The sequence below is a fragment of the Equus quagga genome, chromosome 13 (assembly GCF_021613505.1).
Source record: "Equus quagga isolate Etosha38 chromosome 13, UCLA_HA_Equagga_1.0, whole genome shotgun sequence".
Lineage (NCBI taxonomy): Eukaryota > Metazoa > Chordata > Mammalia > Perissodactyla > Equidae > Equus > Equus quagga.
In genome coordinates, this window is record NC_060279.1 from 87,947,389 (window position 1) to 87,965,923 (window position 18,535).

At 47.3% G+C, this 18,535-nt stretch overlaps 2 protein-coding genes and 1 long non-coding RNA gene across 3 annotated transcripts in view; all 3 read right to left on the reverse strand.

Moving 5' to 3' along the window:
- Positions 1-1,721, reverse strand: part of LOC124250332 (sialic acid-binding Ig-like lectin 5) — a 32,990-nt gene extending 31,269 nt beyond the window's left edge. Inside the window, exons 1-3 of the mRNA XM_046682135.1 lie at positions 1,671-1,721; positions 1,247-1,625; positions 757-1,035 (exon numbers count right to left, since the gene is read on the reverse strand). Coding sequence (XP_046538091.1) covers positions 757-1,035; positions 1,247-1,625; positions 1,671-1,721 — 709 coding nt within the window. The remainder of the gene's footprint in view (positions 1-756; positions 1,036-1,246; positions 1,626-1,670) is intronic.
- A 2,218-nt stretch (positions 1,722-3,939) lies between these two features.
- Positions 3,940-6,687, reverse strand: LOC124251172 (uncharacterized). Its single transcript, XR_006891685.1, has 3 exons — positions 6,023-6,687; positions 5,595-5,675; positions 3,940-5,329 (listed from the first exon to the last, which is right to left on the reverse strand). It is a non-coding gene; the product is annotated as an uncharacterized LOC124251172 (long non-coding RNA).
- Positions 6,688-10,430: 3,743 nt separating this feature from the next.
- Positions 10,431-12,061, reverse strand: LOC124250334 (myeloid cell surface antigen CD33-like). The gene is made up of 3 exons (XM_046682136.1): positions 12,025-12,061; positions 11,574-11,957; positions 10,431-11,342 (listed from the first exon to the last, which is right to left on the reverse strand). Exons 1-3 carry the CDS (start codon positions 12,059-12,061, stop codon positions 10,822-10,824), a joined length of 942 nt encoding a protein of 313 aa, XP_046538092.1. The 3' UTR covers positions 10,431-10,821.
- Positions 12,062-18,535: the final 6,474 nt, after the last annotated feature.

The following is an 18,535-nucleotide window of genomic DNA, read 5'->3' on the forward strand; positions in this document are numbered from 1 at the left end:
CTTTAGGTGAACAAACCAAGGCTCAGAGAAGCCCATGGACCATGGTCACTTCCTGGGAGGGGGCTGGGCATCTGAGGACAGACTCTGCTGTGCCTTTTGAAGTTTTGCCCAGGTGAATATATTACCTGTACAAAAACACGTAACTTACAACCTCTTAGGGGAAAATAAAAAGAGAAGGCTGGAGGAGTCATCGGGAGACTGCGGAAGAGGAGTCTTGAGAGGCGGGCTCTGCCATGTGAGTGCTGTCCTGTTCTCCTTGTGGAGCCGAGGGGGGTGGAGAAGTCTGAGGGGAGTGAAGGGACATGGGGACAGCTGCTCACAGAGGCCATGGCGGCTGAGGATGGGAGGGATCACTGGGATCACCCACAAGAAGGCCTCTGGGCACCAAGTTGAGTGCAGGGTGAGGCTGGGACCTGGCCCTGCCCTGAGCTGGAAGAGGCCCTGCTCCTTGTAGCCCAGGAAGGGGCTCCTTCCTACCTGTGCCATCCCCTAGACAGACACTGATTGCTGGGTTCTCTGGAGCAACTAGGACCAGAACAGAGGATTCCCCTTTCAGAGTGAAGGAGGGATGGGGTGAGATAAGTGTAGGCATCTCCTGCACAATGTGAAACCACAGAAATCCAAGAGGGATAGAGCTTGTGTGCTTCTAGGTCCCATAATCAGCCAGGACACCAGGACAAAAGCCCCAAGTGTCACCAGCCTGGCCGTCCTGCCCACCACACCCTCAGGAACCTGGGCATCTGGCCCAGCACTCACAGGTGACGTTGAGCTGGATGGTCCTTTCCACAGTCACACCAACTGCAGGGAACTTCACCTGACAGGTGAGGTTGGCACCGTGGTCCTGGGGCCGTGGGGTGAGGGTGAGCACCGAGGAGAGGTGGGTCCTGGGGCCCGGGGAGGTGAGGGCAGCTGATGTCCAGGAGAAGATGGGGGGTGTGCCCCGCTCACAGGCCCAGGGCACAGAGCAGGTCAGGTCCCTGTAGCTGCCAGATTCCAGGGTCCCCGGGATGAGAATGTCAGGTGTGCGGGTCAGGGCTGGTGTGAAGAAGGGGAGACATGGGGTTCAGGAGTGAGGGTCCTAGGTGTGGCCCTCAAAGAAGACTCAGGCCTTTCTTCAGCTGCTCCCAATGAGCCCTGACACACTGTACCTCCAACCCTCTCCCAGGAGTGGAGCCCATCCCAGCCCTGCCCTGGGACCCACATGTCCTTCCCTGTGAGCCCGCATGTCCTGCAGCCCACTCCTTACCCATCACATGCACAGAGAGATGGTTAGATTTATAATTCCATTTCATTCTTCCTCTCTCTACCCGAAAAAAGTATTTCCCATTGTCCCTCCTGGTGGCATCTCTGATGTCCAGGGAGCAGTTGTAGGTCCGAGGGTCCCCGAGGAGGTGGAATCGGCCCTGGGTCTCCTCCCGCACTTCACAATCTGGGTTGTTTGTGGCCACAGGAGCATCCTGGTATGGATTTGCCCCTTCCTGGAACCAGTAGCCATGAGCTGGGGTAGAGTCATTCCAGCCATCCTGTGGGTAGAAGACAGTGCAGGGCACTCGGACACACAGACCCTCCTGCACCGTCACTGACTCCTGCACTTGCAGCCCGAAAATTTCACTCTCAGCCAAGGACTCTGCAAGAAAAGGAGGGTCAGCAGCAGCCCCTGCCCAACCCACTCCTTCCACCCACTCAGCTGCCCACAGCAGGGGCAGCAGCAGTGGCAGCATCTCTGAGATGGAATGTTCTGGGCGTTTGTCCTGTGTCTGAAGAGAGAAGGGGAAGGAGGGTGGGAGGGGAGTTGCAGGAAGCTGGGGAGGAGCACGTGACCATGATCCATCCCAGAAGAGGAACTGTAGACCAGAGCTCGTCCCCTCTCTGCACACCCCACGACTCAGAGACCCTGAGACCCTCCCAGAGGGGAGCAGACAGGAGCACCCCATTTTCTGTCCCCATCTTGGGGTTTCCATCCAGCACTGGAGCTTGGACCAGGACCTCTGAGGACATCTGAGGAGTGGGAGATGGTGAGTCTCTAAGGGTCTCCCATCTGGGGTGCTTTTCTGAACCCTGTTGTCTACACCAGGGAGCTGGTAGCTCCTGCCTGGCCCCAGAAGGTACAGCCTCATCTAGACCTCGCGTGGATGGTCCTGCCAGTGATAGAACTCTTTAGGGTCTGTGTGAGCATCTGGTGCAGAGAAAAAGAAGGGGGTTCTAGGTGAGGTGAAAGCAGCAGGAAATCATTCCTTCCTTCCTTCATTCATTCCCCAAACACTTAGTGAGCGTCTCTGTGTTGAGGAGATTGGAGACAAGAAGGGAGACGACCAACGTGCTCCATGCCCACGAGATGCTCCCCACCCAATGGAGTCACTTCCTCCCCAAACACTCAGTCTTGTTGGGCTTCAGAGCTGCAGCCACTGGGGAGTCTGCTGTGTGTCCTGGAAGAATACTCGGTATTTTCTAAAATACAAGTATGGCATTTTTTTGAAACATAGTAAAAAAAAATACCAGACAACACCTTGAAACTCTATTCCATTAAACAAGAACTTCCAATTCTCTCTACCTCCCACCTCCCAGCAACCACTGTCCCATTTTCTCTCTAGGAATTTGATTATTTTAGATACTTCATATAAGTGGAATCATATAGTATTTGCCTTTTATTGACTGGTTGATTTCACTCACCACAACGTCCTCAAGCTTCATCCATGTGGTAGCCTGTGTCAGAATTCCTTGTTTTTTAAGGTGAATAACATTCCATGGTATGTACACACTACATAGTGTTTATCCGTCCATCCACTGAGCGATGCTTGGGTTGCTTCCACGTTTTGGCTTTTGTGAACAACGCTGCTGTGAGCATGGGTGTGCAAATGTCTCTTTGAGTTCCTGCTCTCAATTCTTTTGGATAAATACCTAGAAATGAAATTACTCATCATATTGTAATTCCATTTTAATTTTTTGAGAAACTGCCATTCTCTTATCATCTCCCGACTTGTTTTATTCTTTTTTTTTTCCTTATCTGTTGTCATCACCTTACACTGGCTATACATTTTAACATCTCCAGTCAGGAACCCTCTCCTGACTTCCAGATGTGTATATCCAGCTTTCCAGTTATCTATCAGGTGGCCTCTCAGAATGAACATCACTCTTGCAAACCCTGCTCTCAGACGTCCTCCATGCCACACAACTGCATCCTTCCAGGTGCTCCAAGGAAAGATTTCAGCATCATCCTTGCTCCTCTCTTTCCCCCACTTACCACATCCAGTAGAAATTTCAGTCAGCTTAACCCTCAAAATGTTTCCTAAATATATGCTCTCTACCTACACAATGTCCCTGGTCCAGGGCACCATCAACTCCTGCCTGGAGTGCCCATAGTGACGTGCCACATCTATCTTTGGCTGCCCCGGACCCACCCTCTCCGATTCTGAACGTAGAAGCCATTGGGATCCTACTAACTTGAGGGTCTAGTCATGTGACTGCTCCCCTCAAAGGCTTCCAGGATCATGCATTGGCCTGTGGTGGTCTCCCACGGGGTCTGCACCATCCTCCCTGTGCTGTCACACATCAGCCTCTTGTTTCCTCCACACACCACGCCTGCTTCTGCCTCTGGACCATGGCTCTCACTTCTCCCCCTTTTCCATCTTCCTGGAATACTTTTCTCGTAAGGAAACACAAAACTTGCTTCCTCCTTACCTCCAAGCCTTTGTTCAAACATCACCTCCATCACATCACACTCTCCACTTCAGAAAACCCACCTCACTATGCCACAGGCTGCTTTCCCTGAGGAATCTCCCCCAAACATGTATTGATATCCCACATGCTGTAATTTAATTTATTTTTTATTCTTGTCTCAATAATGACTGACAGAATCCGGATTACAGAAACACTTCCTGTTCCTTTTGTTTACTGTGGTAAAATATCTGTAAAAGAAAAATGGCCATTTAAAAAGTTTTACAGGGCACAATTCAGTGACACCAGATGCACTCACAATGTTGTGCAACCATCACCTCTGTGTATTTCCTGAACATTTCCGTCATCCCAAACAGTAACTCTGCACAGTTACACAATGACTCCCCATCCCCCGCCCCTTGGTTGCGAGCAGCCACCATTATTCTTTCTGTTTCTATGAATTTGTCTTCATAGGCAGCTCATAGAAGCAGAATCACGCAATATTTGCCCTTTTGTGTCTGTCTCCTTCCATTTATCATATTGTTTTCAAGGTTCATCCATGAGGTAGCATGTGCCAGAATTTCACTTATTCCTCTTCAAGGCTGAATGATATTCCATTGTATGCATGTGCCATATTTGGTTCATCCATTATTCTGTTGATGGGCACCAGCATTGGTTCCACAGCTACTGTGAATAATTCTGCTATGAACACTGGTGTACAAGCATCCATTAAATGCATACGTTCAAGTCCTTCGAGTACATATCTAGAAGTGGCAGCGCTGGGTCATAGGGCGATTCTATGTTTAACTTTTGAAAGAGATTCCAAAGGGTTTTCCACTAGGCTGCACCACTTCTCATTCTCACAGGCAATGCCCATGGGTTCTAATTCGTTCACACCTTTGCCAATACTTGTTACTATGTGTTTTTTTAAAAAAAATATATAAAGCTGTCCTAATGGGTGTAAAGTCGTATTTCATTGTAGTTTTGACTTGCATTTCTCTAACGACCGATGATGCTGATCATCTTTTCATGTGCTCCTTGGTCATTTGTGTGTCTTCTTCGCAGAAGTGTATCTTCAAATCCTTTGCATGACAGTGAGTTTTGAAGTTGTGTCACTGATGCACAATGCTGGTATGTCATATGTATGCAATGACAATTGTTAAATGGGTCTATGCATAAATGACTGAATGTTACTCTGCTTAGAACTATACAATGACAAACACATGCACGCACACACACTGGGTGGCATTTAAGAATGAGCCTGAGGGATGAGCATGACTTGGAGAGGTAGGAATGAGGAAGGAAGGGCATTTCAGGAGAAGGAACTACACATACAAAGTCTCAGAGTCACAGAGGCCATGGCCCAGCTGGGAGAGGAGACATTGACAGATGCAGAGAGAGGGAGGAATCTGGGGGAGAGTCCAGCGGAGACGGATCAGGCCAGGCCTTCAAATTCAGCCTGTGGTGTTTTCAGCTCAGTCTCTGGCCATGGAGAGGACACGTAGCTGTTCATACTGTGCAGGACATGGATGATGGTCTCTGGAAACAATCTGGAGGCCAGAGTTGAGGAGAGAGATGGAAGCAGGAGGTGAGGTGAGTTCAGAGACCCAGGGAAGAGATGAGCCCCCAGGAACGACCAGCGTCAGGATGAGGAGACGACAGGCAGCAACATGAGCTGTGATTAGGGAGAAGGATGACAAAACAGTTTTATTGGATTCTGGAGAGAGGAGGGAAGTCAATGTGTGTAGTCAAAACCCATTTCTGGCCTTAGAGATGGGGGTCTTGGCGTCATCAGTGTGAGAGGGAACCCAGCAAAGAAGTAGGTTTGCAGAGGAAGATGGCAGCTCAACTTTGGCCATGCTGAGCAGAGGAATTCTGGGGGCCATGCTGGGGGAGGTATGCAGTGGGATGTTGGGTGGTGGGACATCTGGGTCGCTCACCTGAGGGATTAATCCGGGGTGGTGTTTGCATCCTCCATGCCCCCTGCAGGCCTCATCACTTTCCTCCTGTAGGACCTCATTCTAAGAAAAGAGACCAGAGTCTTTCAGTTTAGTCAGACTGAAGTTCACCTGGCAACAGACTCACCCGGTCTTCCTTGTACAGGGGCTGGAGGTGAGACTGATGTGGGAGAGGGCAGGTCTGGCTCTACAGACTGTGTGGAGAACACAGGTACCTCCCATCCTGGACACTCCGTGGGCGGGGCATCATAACTGCCCTGGTGGATTCCCCACCACCACCCCCCGTCCCTGTAAGCTTTGTGCCTGCCCCACCTCCTGATCCATTTGGGACTTCCCAGCACTAGTCTGTGACTCAGCCGGGTGCCCCACCCCCTCCCCACACCTCCTGTTCATCCTGGGACAATGCTCACATGAGGAAGATGAGGCAGAGGAGGAGGAGCAGGATCTTCACAGCTGCTTCCCCGATGGCCACCAGAACAACTTCTGTCATGGGCCTTGATCTCCCTGCAGGAACTTGGGACAAGAACAGATCCACCTGCTGCATGGCAATCCTGTGTCCTTCCACTCCAAGTGGGATCTGGACATTGGTCCTCCAGGCCCTCCTGCATCACGGATATGGGACCACCTGCACTCAGGCTTCACCCCACCCCACCCCACGACCTGACTGTCCAGCATTTGGATGGAGGAAAATTGAATAAGTTGGACTTCATCAAAATGACAAAATTTTGTTCTTCGATTGACACTACTGAGAAAGTAAAAAGCCAACCTACTTAATGGGAGAAAATATTTGCAATTCACAGATCTGATAAAAGTGTAGGATCCAGCACTCTTACAACTCAACAGCAGAACACCAAACTACTCACTTAAAAGATGGGCAGAGAGCCAGCCCTGATGGCCTAGTGGTTAAATTTCAGCACGCTCTGCTTCAGCAGCCCTGGTTCAGTGCCTGGGGGTCAAACCACACTACTCATCTGTCAGTGGCCATGCTATGGTGGCAGCTGACATAGGAGAACCAGAAGGACTTGCAACTAGAACATACAACTTTGTATCAGGGCTTTCAGGAATGGAAAAAAAGAGAGAGGGAGACTGGCAACAAATGTTAGCTGATGGTGAATCTTTCCCAGCCAAAAGAAAAAAGTCTGCAAAGAACCTGAAAAAAATCTCCCAAGAAGATATACAAATGGCCAATATGTCCACGAAAAAATTAGCAATATCATTAGTCATTACATAAATGCAAATGAAAACTGATGAAATACTCCTTCACAGACTAGCAGGCTGTAATTTTTTTCAAAAAAGGACAATAACAATGTTGGTAAGGGTGTGGAGAAATTAGAACCTTCATACATTTCCAGAGTAAATGTAAAATGGAGCTGCCATTGTGGAAAACAGTCTGGCATTTCCTCAAAAAGTGGAACATTGAATTACCATGTGACCTAGCAGTTACACTCCTAAGGAGGTACTTGGGAGTGGAGTTCTCAACAAATCTGAGAACATGTGTTTGAACAAAAGCATGTATACCAATGTTTATAGCAGCATTATTCCCAATAGCCAAAATGCGGAAACAACCCAAATGTCCATCAACTGGTCAATGGATGAACAATATGTGGTACATCCATACAATGGAATCTCATTCAGACAGAAAAGAAAGAACTACTGATACATGCTATATGGATCAACATTCAAAATGTTTTGTGAAGCAAGATAAGCCAGACAAAAAAGGCCACATTTTGTATGATGCCACTTATACGAAATGTCCAGAATAGGCAACTCCACAGAGACACAATCAGATTAGTGGTTGCAGGGACTGGGGGAGGGGAGTATGGAGAGTGACTGCTTCACGGGCACAGGGTTTTTCTTCGGGGTGATGAAAATGTTGGATGTATGGAATTAGATATTGGTGATGGTTGTACAACATTGTGAATGTACTAAAAGCCACTTACTGTACACTTGAAAATGGCTCAAACAGTGACTTTAGTTTTAGTGAATTTTCCTCAATAATAAAATAATTCATATATATTTTTAAAAATTATATATAGACACCAATATTTACCTGCTGCTGTCAAAAATCAAAAAGTTTCCTCTTATACTGAATACACACACTTTTAGCTTCTGCATACCAAATGAAGGGATCAAAAAAATGAAAAGACAACCCATCAACTGGGAGAAAATATTTGTAGATCATATATCTGACAAAGAGTTGATTTACAAAATATATAAAGAACTTATACAACTCAACAAGAAAAAATGAACAGCCTGATCAAAAAGTGAGCAGAGGGAATGAACAGACGCTTTTCCAAAGAAGATATACAGATGGTCAACAGGCAGATGAAAAGATGCTCAACATCACTCATTATTACAGAAATGCAAATCAAAACTACAATGAGATACCACCTCACACCCATCAGAATGGGTATAATTAACAAGATAAGCAATAACAAATGTTGCAGAGGATGTGGAGAAATGGGAACCCTCATATACTGCTGGTGGGAATGAAAACAGGTGCACCCACAATGGAAAACAGTATAGAGATTTCTCAATAAATTAAAAATAGAAACGTCATTTGATCCAGCTATTCCACTACTGGGTATTTATCCAGAGAACATGAAATCAGCAATTCAAAGAGATCCATGCATCCCTGTGTTCATCGCAGCATTATTCACAATAGCCAGGACGTGGAAGCAACCCAAGTGCCCATTGATGGATGAATGGATAAAGAAGATGTGGTATATATATACAATGGAATACTACCCATCCATAAAAGAGACAAAACCATGCCATTTGTATGGACGGTCCTTGAGGGTACTATGTTAAGTGAAATAAGCCACACAGAGAAAGACAAACACTGTGTGATTTCCCTCACAAGTAGAAGATAAATACACGGATAAGGAGAAAGATTAGTGGTAACCAGAGGGGAAGGGAGTGGGTAGAGGGCAAAAGGGGTAAAGGGGCGCATAAGCATGGTGATGGATACAAATTAGACTATTGCTGGCGAGCACAACGCTGTCTATACAGAAACTGACAAGTAATAATGTACACCTGAATTTTACACCATGTTATAAGCCATTACGTCCTCAGTAAAAAAAAAAAAAGAAGAAGAAGGTGCAGCTACAGCTGAGATGTGTAATGACCCTGCTCATGGAAAGCAAATGGTTCTGGGAGAGTCAAGTGAATGGGCATGTTTGGAGGAGTTTGTGTATGAAAATAGTAGAAGAAATTATGTGAGATTTAAGAAACTATGTTCAAAGGTGAAAGTCAGAGTCACGAAAGAAAATGTTGATAAATGCGACCAGTGTTTTGCTAGGAAATGTTTAACAGCCAGCTCCTTCATGGTGGGGGAAGGGGGGGTGTACTGATTTGTAGCATTTGCCAATTTCCTTCGATCTAAATATTCCCATCCTGCCCAATTTCATGCACCCAATTTGAGGTCACTGACCCCGGACTTGGGAAAAGATGGACACAATTAGTTCTTGCCAAACAGTCAGAGCCAACACCATTACACCACTACGTGCAACACAGCAGAAAAATACATGTTTTTTTCCTGGAAAAATCACTATATGCTAAGTCAAAAGGTCATCAACAGGCTAGAAATCAGTCCTTTCAATAACACACAGCTGATGTCCTCAAGATGAACAAAGCTTCTTCAAATAATTAAGAGAAAGATCACAAAGAAACACCAGTGGGTCTTAAACACAAGGAAAGATCTCAACCTATTCGCAAAATACAACTGCAACTTAAAATAGCAGGGAATTCCCTTAGGATGTGAGTGAGGATGGATACGCTTAGCAGGGAAGGGGGCACATTGCAGGTGGGAGTATGAACGGATCAATCTCCGTGTAGTGGGATTTGACAGCATCTGTAGAAATTACATACATACCCTTTGATCCGGGACTTTCTTCTCCAGAAAATTATCTGCCAGACACACACACGTGGAGAATGTTTGTACAAGTTATTCAGGGCAGTATTTTTTGTCTGAGCAGAATATTGGAAACATCATAGCTTTTCCACCAACAGGGGACCAATTGAGTGCTTTATAGTACAATATACTTCCAACTGGACAACCATGGAGCCATCAGTAAGAATGAGGAAGGTTTCCTGTGTACTGATGCAGAAGGATCTCCAAGATAGACTAAGTGTGAGAAAAAGGTGAGTTTAGTTCACAGAAATGTACCAATGTCACTTCCTTAGTTGTGACAAATGTGCAAACATGAGGTGAGATTTTAACAATGAGGGAAGCTGGGTGAGAGATTATGGAAACTCTCCATAACAGGTAAATCTAAAAATGCTCCACATGAAAAGTTTATTAAAATGATAATAAAGATGCAGAGCAGTGTGTATAGTATGATGTGTACCTATGTGTGTGTGTGTTTAAATGTATATCCATAGGTTGTATTTGGGAAGATAACCAAGAGGGAGGTACACAGCGTTCTGAATACTCTTTTATTCCTACTAAATCTTCCTAGGGACTGAATTGTGTTCCCCCTAATTCATGTATCAAAGCCCCAACCCCCAGTGTGATGGTCTTTGAAGATATCTGGAGGGATCTTTGGGAGGTGATTGGGGTCAGATGAGGTCATGAGAGTGGGGCTCTCATGATGACATTAGTGCCCTTATAAGAAGAGACACCAGAGAGCTGGCTCTCTCAGCCCTGTGAGGACACAGCCAGAAGGCGGCCATCTACAAAGCAGGAAGAGAGTCCTCACCAGGAACCTGATGGCTGACACCTTGATCTTGGACTTCCAGCCTCCAGAAGTATGAGAAATAAATTCCTGTTGTTTAAGCCATGCAGTCTGGGGTAATTTGTTATGGCATGCTGAGCAGCTAAGACATTTTTTATGCTTCCTATTTTAACACTAACATTAAAATGATCCAGGGAGGCTGGAGGAGTAGGTGGGGTCCAGATCCTAAGGAGAATGAGGGCTGGCTTTGGGACGAGGATGCATCCCTTGCATGGGGACAGTACAACCTTGGATGTGCAAACCCCTGAGAGCAGGGTCAGTGGAGGCGGGAAGCCAGTGTGTGAGCTGATGATCGAGTGGGGGCTTCCCACCTCTGCTGTGCCCACACCTGGCCTGAGCCTTTCTCCCATCTGAGTTCTGAACCCCACCTCTGCTCTGAAGGGAGGAGACAGACCCTACTTCCACCACAGCCCCCAGATAGTAGAGGTTCGCCCTACTTGTGCTTTCTTTCCGGAACACGCTGGAGGTCGGGTTCAGGAGCACATCAGGACACACAGACATATTGTTCCCTGTTCAAAGGCAGGAAGGTGGGTGATGGGCCTTTTCCCCCAGAACTTTAGAAATAGGAAGTGGGTGGAGTTGGATGTCCTCTTTCCTTCCTCCCCAGAGCCAACTTGCAGAACCCAGCACCCAGCACCCACTATCACAGGCTCTGCCTCCCCTTCCACCATAGTAATTGCCCTCAGGGACCTGGCCATCCTGGTCTGGCACTCACAGGACACGTTGAGCTGGACGGTCCTCTCCGTGCTCACACCAGCTCCAGGGAATGTCACTTGACAGGTGAGGTTGGTGCCGTGGTCCTGGGGCTCTGGGGTGAGGGTAAGCACTGAGGAGTGGGGAGTCTTGGAGCCCATGGAGGTGAGGGCGACCCCCATCCAGGAGAAGGTGGGGGGCGTCCCCCTCTCACAGGCCCATGGCACAGTACAAGTAATGTTCTTGGGGTGGCCAGCTTCTAGGGTCTCCTGGATGTGGATGTCAGGTGTCTCTGTCAGAGCTGAGGAGGAAAGAGACAGAGACCAGGCCTGGAGGCGGGGACCCCAAGTATGAGCCTAAGGTCAACCTCTACCCCAGGCCAGCCATCTCCTCCCTGGTCAGCCTCAGCATCCTGCCCTCCCAGGTCCTTCTGGGTCCCTCCCAGGATGAAGAGCAAGGAATCCCCTCCCAGTGCTTCCCTGGAGGCCCACAGAACCCATCCATGTATCCTCTCCTTGTCCCCATTCCTTACCTGTCACATGCACAGAGAGCTGGTTCTGTCTGTAATTATATCTCAGAAAAGACCCTCTCTCCACCCGAAAGAAGTATGTCCCAGAGTCACTCCTCCTGGTGTCTCTGATGTCCAGGGAGCAGTCATAGATCTGGGGGTTTCCAAGAAGGTGGAATCGGCCCTGAGTCTCCTCCTGCACTTCACGATCTGGGTTGTTTGTGGCCACAGGAGCTTCCTGGTGTGGACTTGCCCCTTCTCGGAACCAGTAGCCATAAACTGGGTCAGTGTTACTGTCATTGACTTGAGGATAGAAGATAGTGCAGGGCACACGGACGCACAGGCCCTCCTGCACCGTCGCAGACCCCTGCACTTGCAGCCAGAATCTCCCATGCTGAGCCTGGGACCCTGTGGGGAAATGACGGTCAGCTTGGTCCCCTGCCCCACCTACTCCCTCTCCCCTCAACCCACTCACCTGCCCACAGCAGAGGGAGCAACAGCAGCAGCGGCATCTTTGAGGACGAGCCACAGGACCTCGGTGTCACAGGACTAGGAGGAAGCCCCAGCAGGAAGCCCAGACTGAGGTCAGAAAGGTGACTGACCGCAGAAGAGGAACTTGAAACCCACATGCTTTGGAGCTGGTGTGGTCCTTGGAGAATTACAACTCCTACTTTCCAGGTGGGGTTTCACATAAACTCACAAATTCATTTCTACATCCCTTTACTCCGTATAAATCTGTGCTTCTTCCATTTCTGCCTGGTTCTCCCATTAATGAGTTAAATAAAATGGGGAGTTGCCATTCAATGGGTATAAATTTCAGTCGTGGAAGAGGAAAAAGTTCTAGAGATCTGCTGTGCAACACAGTGCCTACGGTAAACAATACTGTAAACTTAATTGGTGAAGAGTGTAGATCTCATGTTATGTGTCTTTATACCATAATAAGAAAATCTTTAACACATGTTAAATTTATATCTATATGAGTCAATATTTTACCTTTTAAAAAATCATCCTTCAATAGAATAAATAGACAAATTTGTGTGTGCTTCCGAGCATGTGTTGGCTTTTTGGTTTGTAGAGTCTTCTAGGCATTAGATACAGGTCTCCGTGGGCCAAACAAGATGAACCATGTAACACCTGGGCTCATCTTAAAGGCTTTTGGCTATTTCCATTTGAGCAAGTGGGAGCCACTGGAGAGTTAGAAGGAGAAAAGGGAACCATTGGTTTTTAGCATTCACTCTGGCTTCTTCCTTGGAGAACAGACTGGAGTTGGGCAGAGAGCAGGTGAGGAGACGAGTCTCCTTAACTGTGTACTTAAGTTCCAAATATAGAAAGTGAGTCCTGGGAGGCAAGAATGTGCATCTCTCACAAGCACTGTAGATTTGCTTTGCACACAGTAATGATAAGGTACATAGTAGGTGATGGATATGTGCCCAATGATAGGCTTCCCAAATCTACATCAGGTCAATACACAAGTAGCAGACTCTTGCATAAAACATTGCTTTAATTTTGGTAAAGAAACTTACGTGTGCGTATCTTTCCTCTCCCTCCATCTCCTCACTCACAACCACAGGGAACAGTTTGGGAGCCCACAAGTGAGAGGTGAACAAGTTTACTTGTTTCTTTTTCTATGTAGGGTCAGGGCTGCTCAGCAAGGTGCTTCCCTAATGCGCAGAGTGGGTTGGGGGTGGGGAGAGAGGTTTGGGAGACGATGATCACGGTGTCCCCGTGTCTGGCCCTTCCTTTCAACTTCCCGTATGCAGGATCTTTCCCTTTCCAGAGACGCAAAGGGGCTGAAGTTTTTCTCATCGCCCCCTTTAAGAGGCCCCAACCCTGCCATGAAAAAACAGGAGTGAGGTCAGAGTCCTGTAGAATGCAGGCTTTGGGGGTGATGAGCTGGTGAACAATGTTCTGGTGTTGGAGGACTCAGATAAGGGGTTACCTGAGGAGGACTCTGATTATCTGATGTAGCAGATCCTGGAGAGGCCATAGGGGAGGAGAAAGCCAGCCCCCCGTGGGAACACCTGAGCAGGCTCAGGACCAATAGCGGGCCACACGTCAGGGGAATTTCGGGAGAGCATGAACTTCCTGTTTCCAGCCCTATCAGGACCCAGACTTCCTGCCACTTTATGACTCTGGGGCTCAGGACAGCCTGAACCAGTAATTGCAGGAAGCATCTGGGCAGAGTTGGGGTGGGAGCCCTGCAGTGGTTGAAATCACCTAGCAAGAGACCAGAAGATTCCAGACAGAAATGTGAGAAAACGAGGAAAGAGGAAAAACCTGTCCCAGACTGAAAGTGAAAATCAGCTCCGATGGAGAAAGACAGAAAGCATTCCTGCAGTTGTTCAGGCTGGATAGGGGGACAGCTACAAAATTAAAAGGAATTTTTATCTCTCTTGAGGTCTTCCAACAGCTGTATAAAACCATAGTGACCCCCTCTGTGAGTGATTAATGCTTTCTTATCAATGATGCCATGAGACCGGCTTTGTTATTCCATCTAATTACGGGGGAAAACCCTGTAAATCGTCCTCACCTCAAGACAGCACTCAGTCCCTAGTTAACACCTGTAGGGGATGAACAGCACAAATCTGAGGATGGCAGCACACCCTGGAAGGTCCTTCATACCCCTGACCGGCATCATTGACCTAGGGTGTTACCAAATCCTTCCCCAAGCTCCTCCCACGCTGTATTGGTGGCTGGTAAATGGTTGGCCGCCCAGAAGGCTCGATCCACCAGGAGGCGCTCGGGAGCCTGAGGCGATCCAGGAGGCGCAGAGCTGATGCTGTCCGTGGTGCTGAAACAGGGTCCTGATTGGAGCTCCTGTACCTCTCACCTCTACAGAAGGGCCTTAGCAGACACTTAAGGTCCCAGTTTGGTGCCAGGAAGACAAAGAGATGGGGATGGATGGAGCCAGGGAGGAGCAGACAGATGTGGGCGGTGCAGCTCTCCTCTCTCTCCTCCCTTTCCCACCACTCCTGTTCACTCTCAGGCACTGTCCCTTCTGTGGATGATGTCTGTCTGCCACACTGGCTGAGCCACAGGGGCAGTGGGAAGTTATTGCTGAGGTTTTCTGTTTACTGGCCTCTGTCTCGCTCCTTGAAATAACTTACTTTATGCCAACCTCACAATTAAAAAAACAAAAACAAACTCTGAATGTGAGGAGGAATGTCACATTTGACAAAGGAGAAAATGGAGTATCAGGGTCAGAAATATCAGACACTACACTTGGATCCCTTTCTCCCGTTCTCTCCACCTGTCTCACTGCACCTGGAAGGAGAGGTCTGTCTCAGGCCTGATGGAGAAGGTAAGTGCTTCTTGGACACTTGTTTCTGGCTCCAATGGATCCCCGCTGCTGGTGGTGTAGGACTCGCCTGAAATAGTCAGAGGGGCTCCCCTTCCATCAGTAGAGGCATGAGACTCCTTAGCTGTCTTGTGTTTCTTGGCCAGGATTTGGGAAATGCTCAGTCTGAGTGTCCTTACTCTGTGAGCTGGGGGACCGAGATGTCCTGCCTCCGTATTGTTCCTCCAGTCCTGGCATCCTAAACCAGCTCACCTTCTTCTTATCACCTTTCAGAATTCTCATTTGGTTGTGTCTCACACCATTTACAGGATTTATGGTTTTGTGCATAGAGGGGAGAAGCAGGGAACAATGGGTCAATGCCACCTTGTCTGGATTGTAGGTCTAACTGTCAAATTTTAATGTTTTCAACAGACAGGTTGACCCATATGACCCACCCTGACATTATGGTAAATAGAAGTCTGACTCAACTCTCTCTTCTGGAGGTAGGGCAGGTGGAAGGAGTGTTAGGTATCAGCCATTTTTTACACCAGACCAAAATCTCTAATTTGTTTATTTAACCCTCTCCTCCTTCTGGCCCCCAGGAGCCAGGCACTGACTATCCCAAGCCCTGAACTCTCATTGGACTCCCTATGGCACTCAGGGTGCTGGGAGTCCTGGCCCCACACTCACAGGAGACATTGAGCTGGATGGTTTCTGTGATTGCACAAGCTCCAGGAACCTCACGCTTCAGGGTAGTTGATACCAATGGCCATGATTGTGGGGTGATGACCTAAAAATGAGTTGTTTGCCCAGATCCTTTATTTACTGTGTTATAGTGAACAAATCCCTCCATCAAGCCTTATATTGAACTAATTTGCCTGTCATGCAATGAAGGTGGCTCAGCACACAAGGGGATGTCTGTCTTCCCAAGACAGACTGTAGACCTGGTGAGCTTCAGGCAAGGAGATGATGCTGTCCACGATGCTGAACTACGGCCAGATTCTGAGCTCCCAAGTTGCCCAGTCTGAGAGGGGTCTGACCCCTCAAGCATGGGATCTAAGACTTAAGCCAGAAAGACAGCCATATAACCTGGGGTGGTGAGAACATATGGCCTGCCTACAAGAAAAGGATCTGAGGGTAAGAAGAACCTCTCTTCAGTGGGCTGAGGTTCTCTTATACTTCTCTTTGGTTCCGAATCCACCGTTAGGGACGCTTTTGTATGTCTGGCTGTCACTAATTGCCTAATGGAACTAAGGACAGTGAAGCTATAAGAAAGACTATTAGGCCTAAGATTGAAGAGACCAATGGGGACCTGAAAAGAGAACGATTCCAGGAGAGTATTGGGCCGTATGTAGAGAGGTTGAGAAATGAGTGACAGGAACTCATGGGGGAGGGGCCAGCAATTTCAAAAAGTAGTTATTATACTAGTGAGAAGTATTCATAACTCTTGTTTACTGAATGCCAGCCCTGGTGTTCTAGAGGTTAAGATTCAGTGCTCTTACTGCCACACCTCAGGTTTGTGTCCCAGTCAGGGAAACACACCATCTGTCTGTGAGTTGTCATATTGTGGCAGCTGCATGTTGCTGTGAAGCTGAAAGCTATGCCACTGTTATTTCAAATACCAGCAGGGTCACCCATGGTGGATAGTTTTCGGTGGAACTTCCAGACTAACACCAACAAGGAAGAAGGAAATGACTATCCACTTAGGAAAAAATTGGGCATGAAAACCTTATGAAAATCAGCAAAGCATTGTCTTATATAGTGGCAGAGAATAAAAGGATGATGCAAAAGCAGCTGGCAGGTATTCTGTTCTGCTGTACACAGAGTCCCTAGAAGTCACAATCAACTTGATGATACTAACAACAAATGTACTATTATGTTTCAGGAAAATGTTAAAAACATGTTTTCTCAGAAGACCTTGATAGGTGTAATTTATACCTACCGACTAGAATGCTTAGATCTAGATCTTGGAGAAGCCAGTCGACCTCCACTCATTCTTGAATGTTGGTTGAACATCTACTCTGTGCCAAGCATGATCCCACACGTGAGGTTACATGGTGCCTGCGGTACAATCTATAGCATCATCACCACCGGGTCCCCCTCCCCAGAGCCAACAACATTTGATTACCATCTTGGTATGCTGCCTTCTCTTTATTCAGGACACTTGTTTTTTCTCTCATCTTGATCTTATAGGAGGTGTGATTTTATGTCATTCCATTTTATTTATTTTTCTGGGTAATTTCTAGCCTCCTAAATTTCATTCTCATGTTTTTTTAAGAGGATATGTGCTATATTTAGTTAATCTCTCAAATGAGATTGGTCACTTATTTTGTTTCCATATTATCTTGAGTGAAAGTGCTGTAACATCGTTGCCTTTGGAGATGATCAGGTTTTCCAGTTCTTTCTCATTTGGTAACTGGATAAACTTTCCAGAACAAAGATCAGTAGAGCTCACACTCCTGATTAGAACTTTTCAGTTGTCTGCCCCCTCATCTTCTCTAGAATAGTATTGCTCAGCCAGTTTCCCGCCTGAACGTCCTTAACAGATGAAGGTCACACAAGAATCCCACACTGTAGGATCCAGGTCCTTTGAGGCCCCTGGAGGAGTTGGGAGAAGTAACCAAAATCTGGCTGTTAGTAGGAAGAAAGTGCAAGGATATATGACCAAAAAATGAAGATTTATTTTCCCACAGCGTCACTTCTCTCCAGTCATCTCCTTCTCAACTTCCTCAAACGAAGCATGAAATGAGAATATAGAGTTGTGAAATGTCAATATGGGGTTTCTCTATTCACCACATCCTCCTAGTTTTCTGAGGAGGAACCAGCCAAATGCTCCAGGCTTATAAAGCAATATGTTGATCATAAGCGACAGAATCCTTAGTTGATCCCAGTAAAGGAGAAATTTATGAGAAGATTCTGAGGTCTTCCACATCATTAAAGAAGACCAAAACCACCTGCTGGGAAAGATAGTCCTCCTGAGTCCCTCCTACTCCTCCAGGTCTTGCTGAGTCTTGCTGAACAAAACATGATGCTGTGACTGCTCCTCCCCTGGCCGAGTTCTCAGGGCTGCGTTTGCAGAGCAACCTTCAGGGATGACGTCATGTCTCCCTCCAGGACAAGAGCAGCCTCGCTTCCTGCTGGCTATGAAAGTGGTAGATTCTGAATTTAATTGTCTTTGCCTCCTGGGGACCGATTGACCTGACTCAGAGCTTTCTCTGGGACTCATCTTAACCACAAAATTTTCTGAACTGCTCTGAGAGTCAAAATAAACCCAGTCTTTGCCCCCATGGGCTCACCATCTAGTAGGGTGGGGAACATTGAAGGTGCTATTGTAGGAAACATCAGGACAGTTATGAAAATGCTGGGGTTGGAACAAAGACCTGGGCTGGAGATAGAGAGTTTGCAAGCAACAGCATCACATTTTTTAACTTCTAAAATATCTATTGGGAGCTTATTATTGTCAGACATTTTTCTTGGTGTACAAAGTACACAAAAATACAGCCAGTGTTCATTATCGGGACCGTTGAGTCCCCTGATGTTCCCACTGTCCATCTCCTGTCCCCGCCTTCCTCCTGAGCTCCAGACCATCCATCTTTCGAGCTGCCTGCTGGATTTTGGTCTCCATGAGGATGTCCCAGAGACCCTCATGCTCCCAACATGTAACTCTGACCTCACTGTCTCCCCCCAAGCCCTACTTCCCAACAATTGA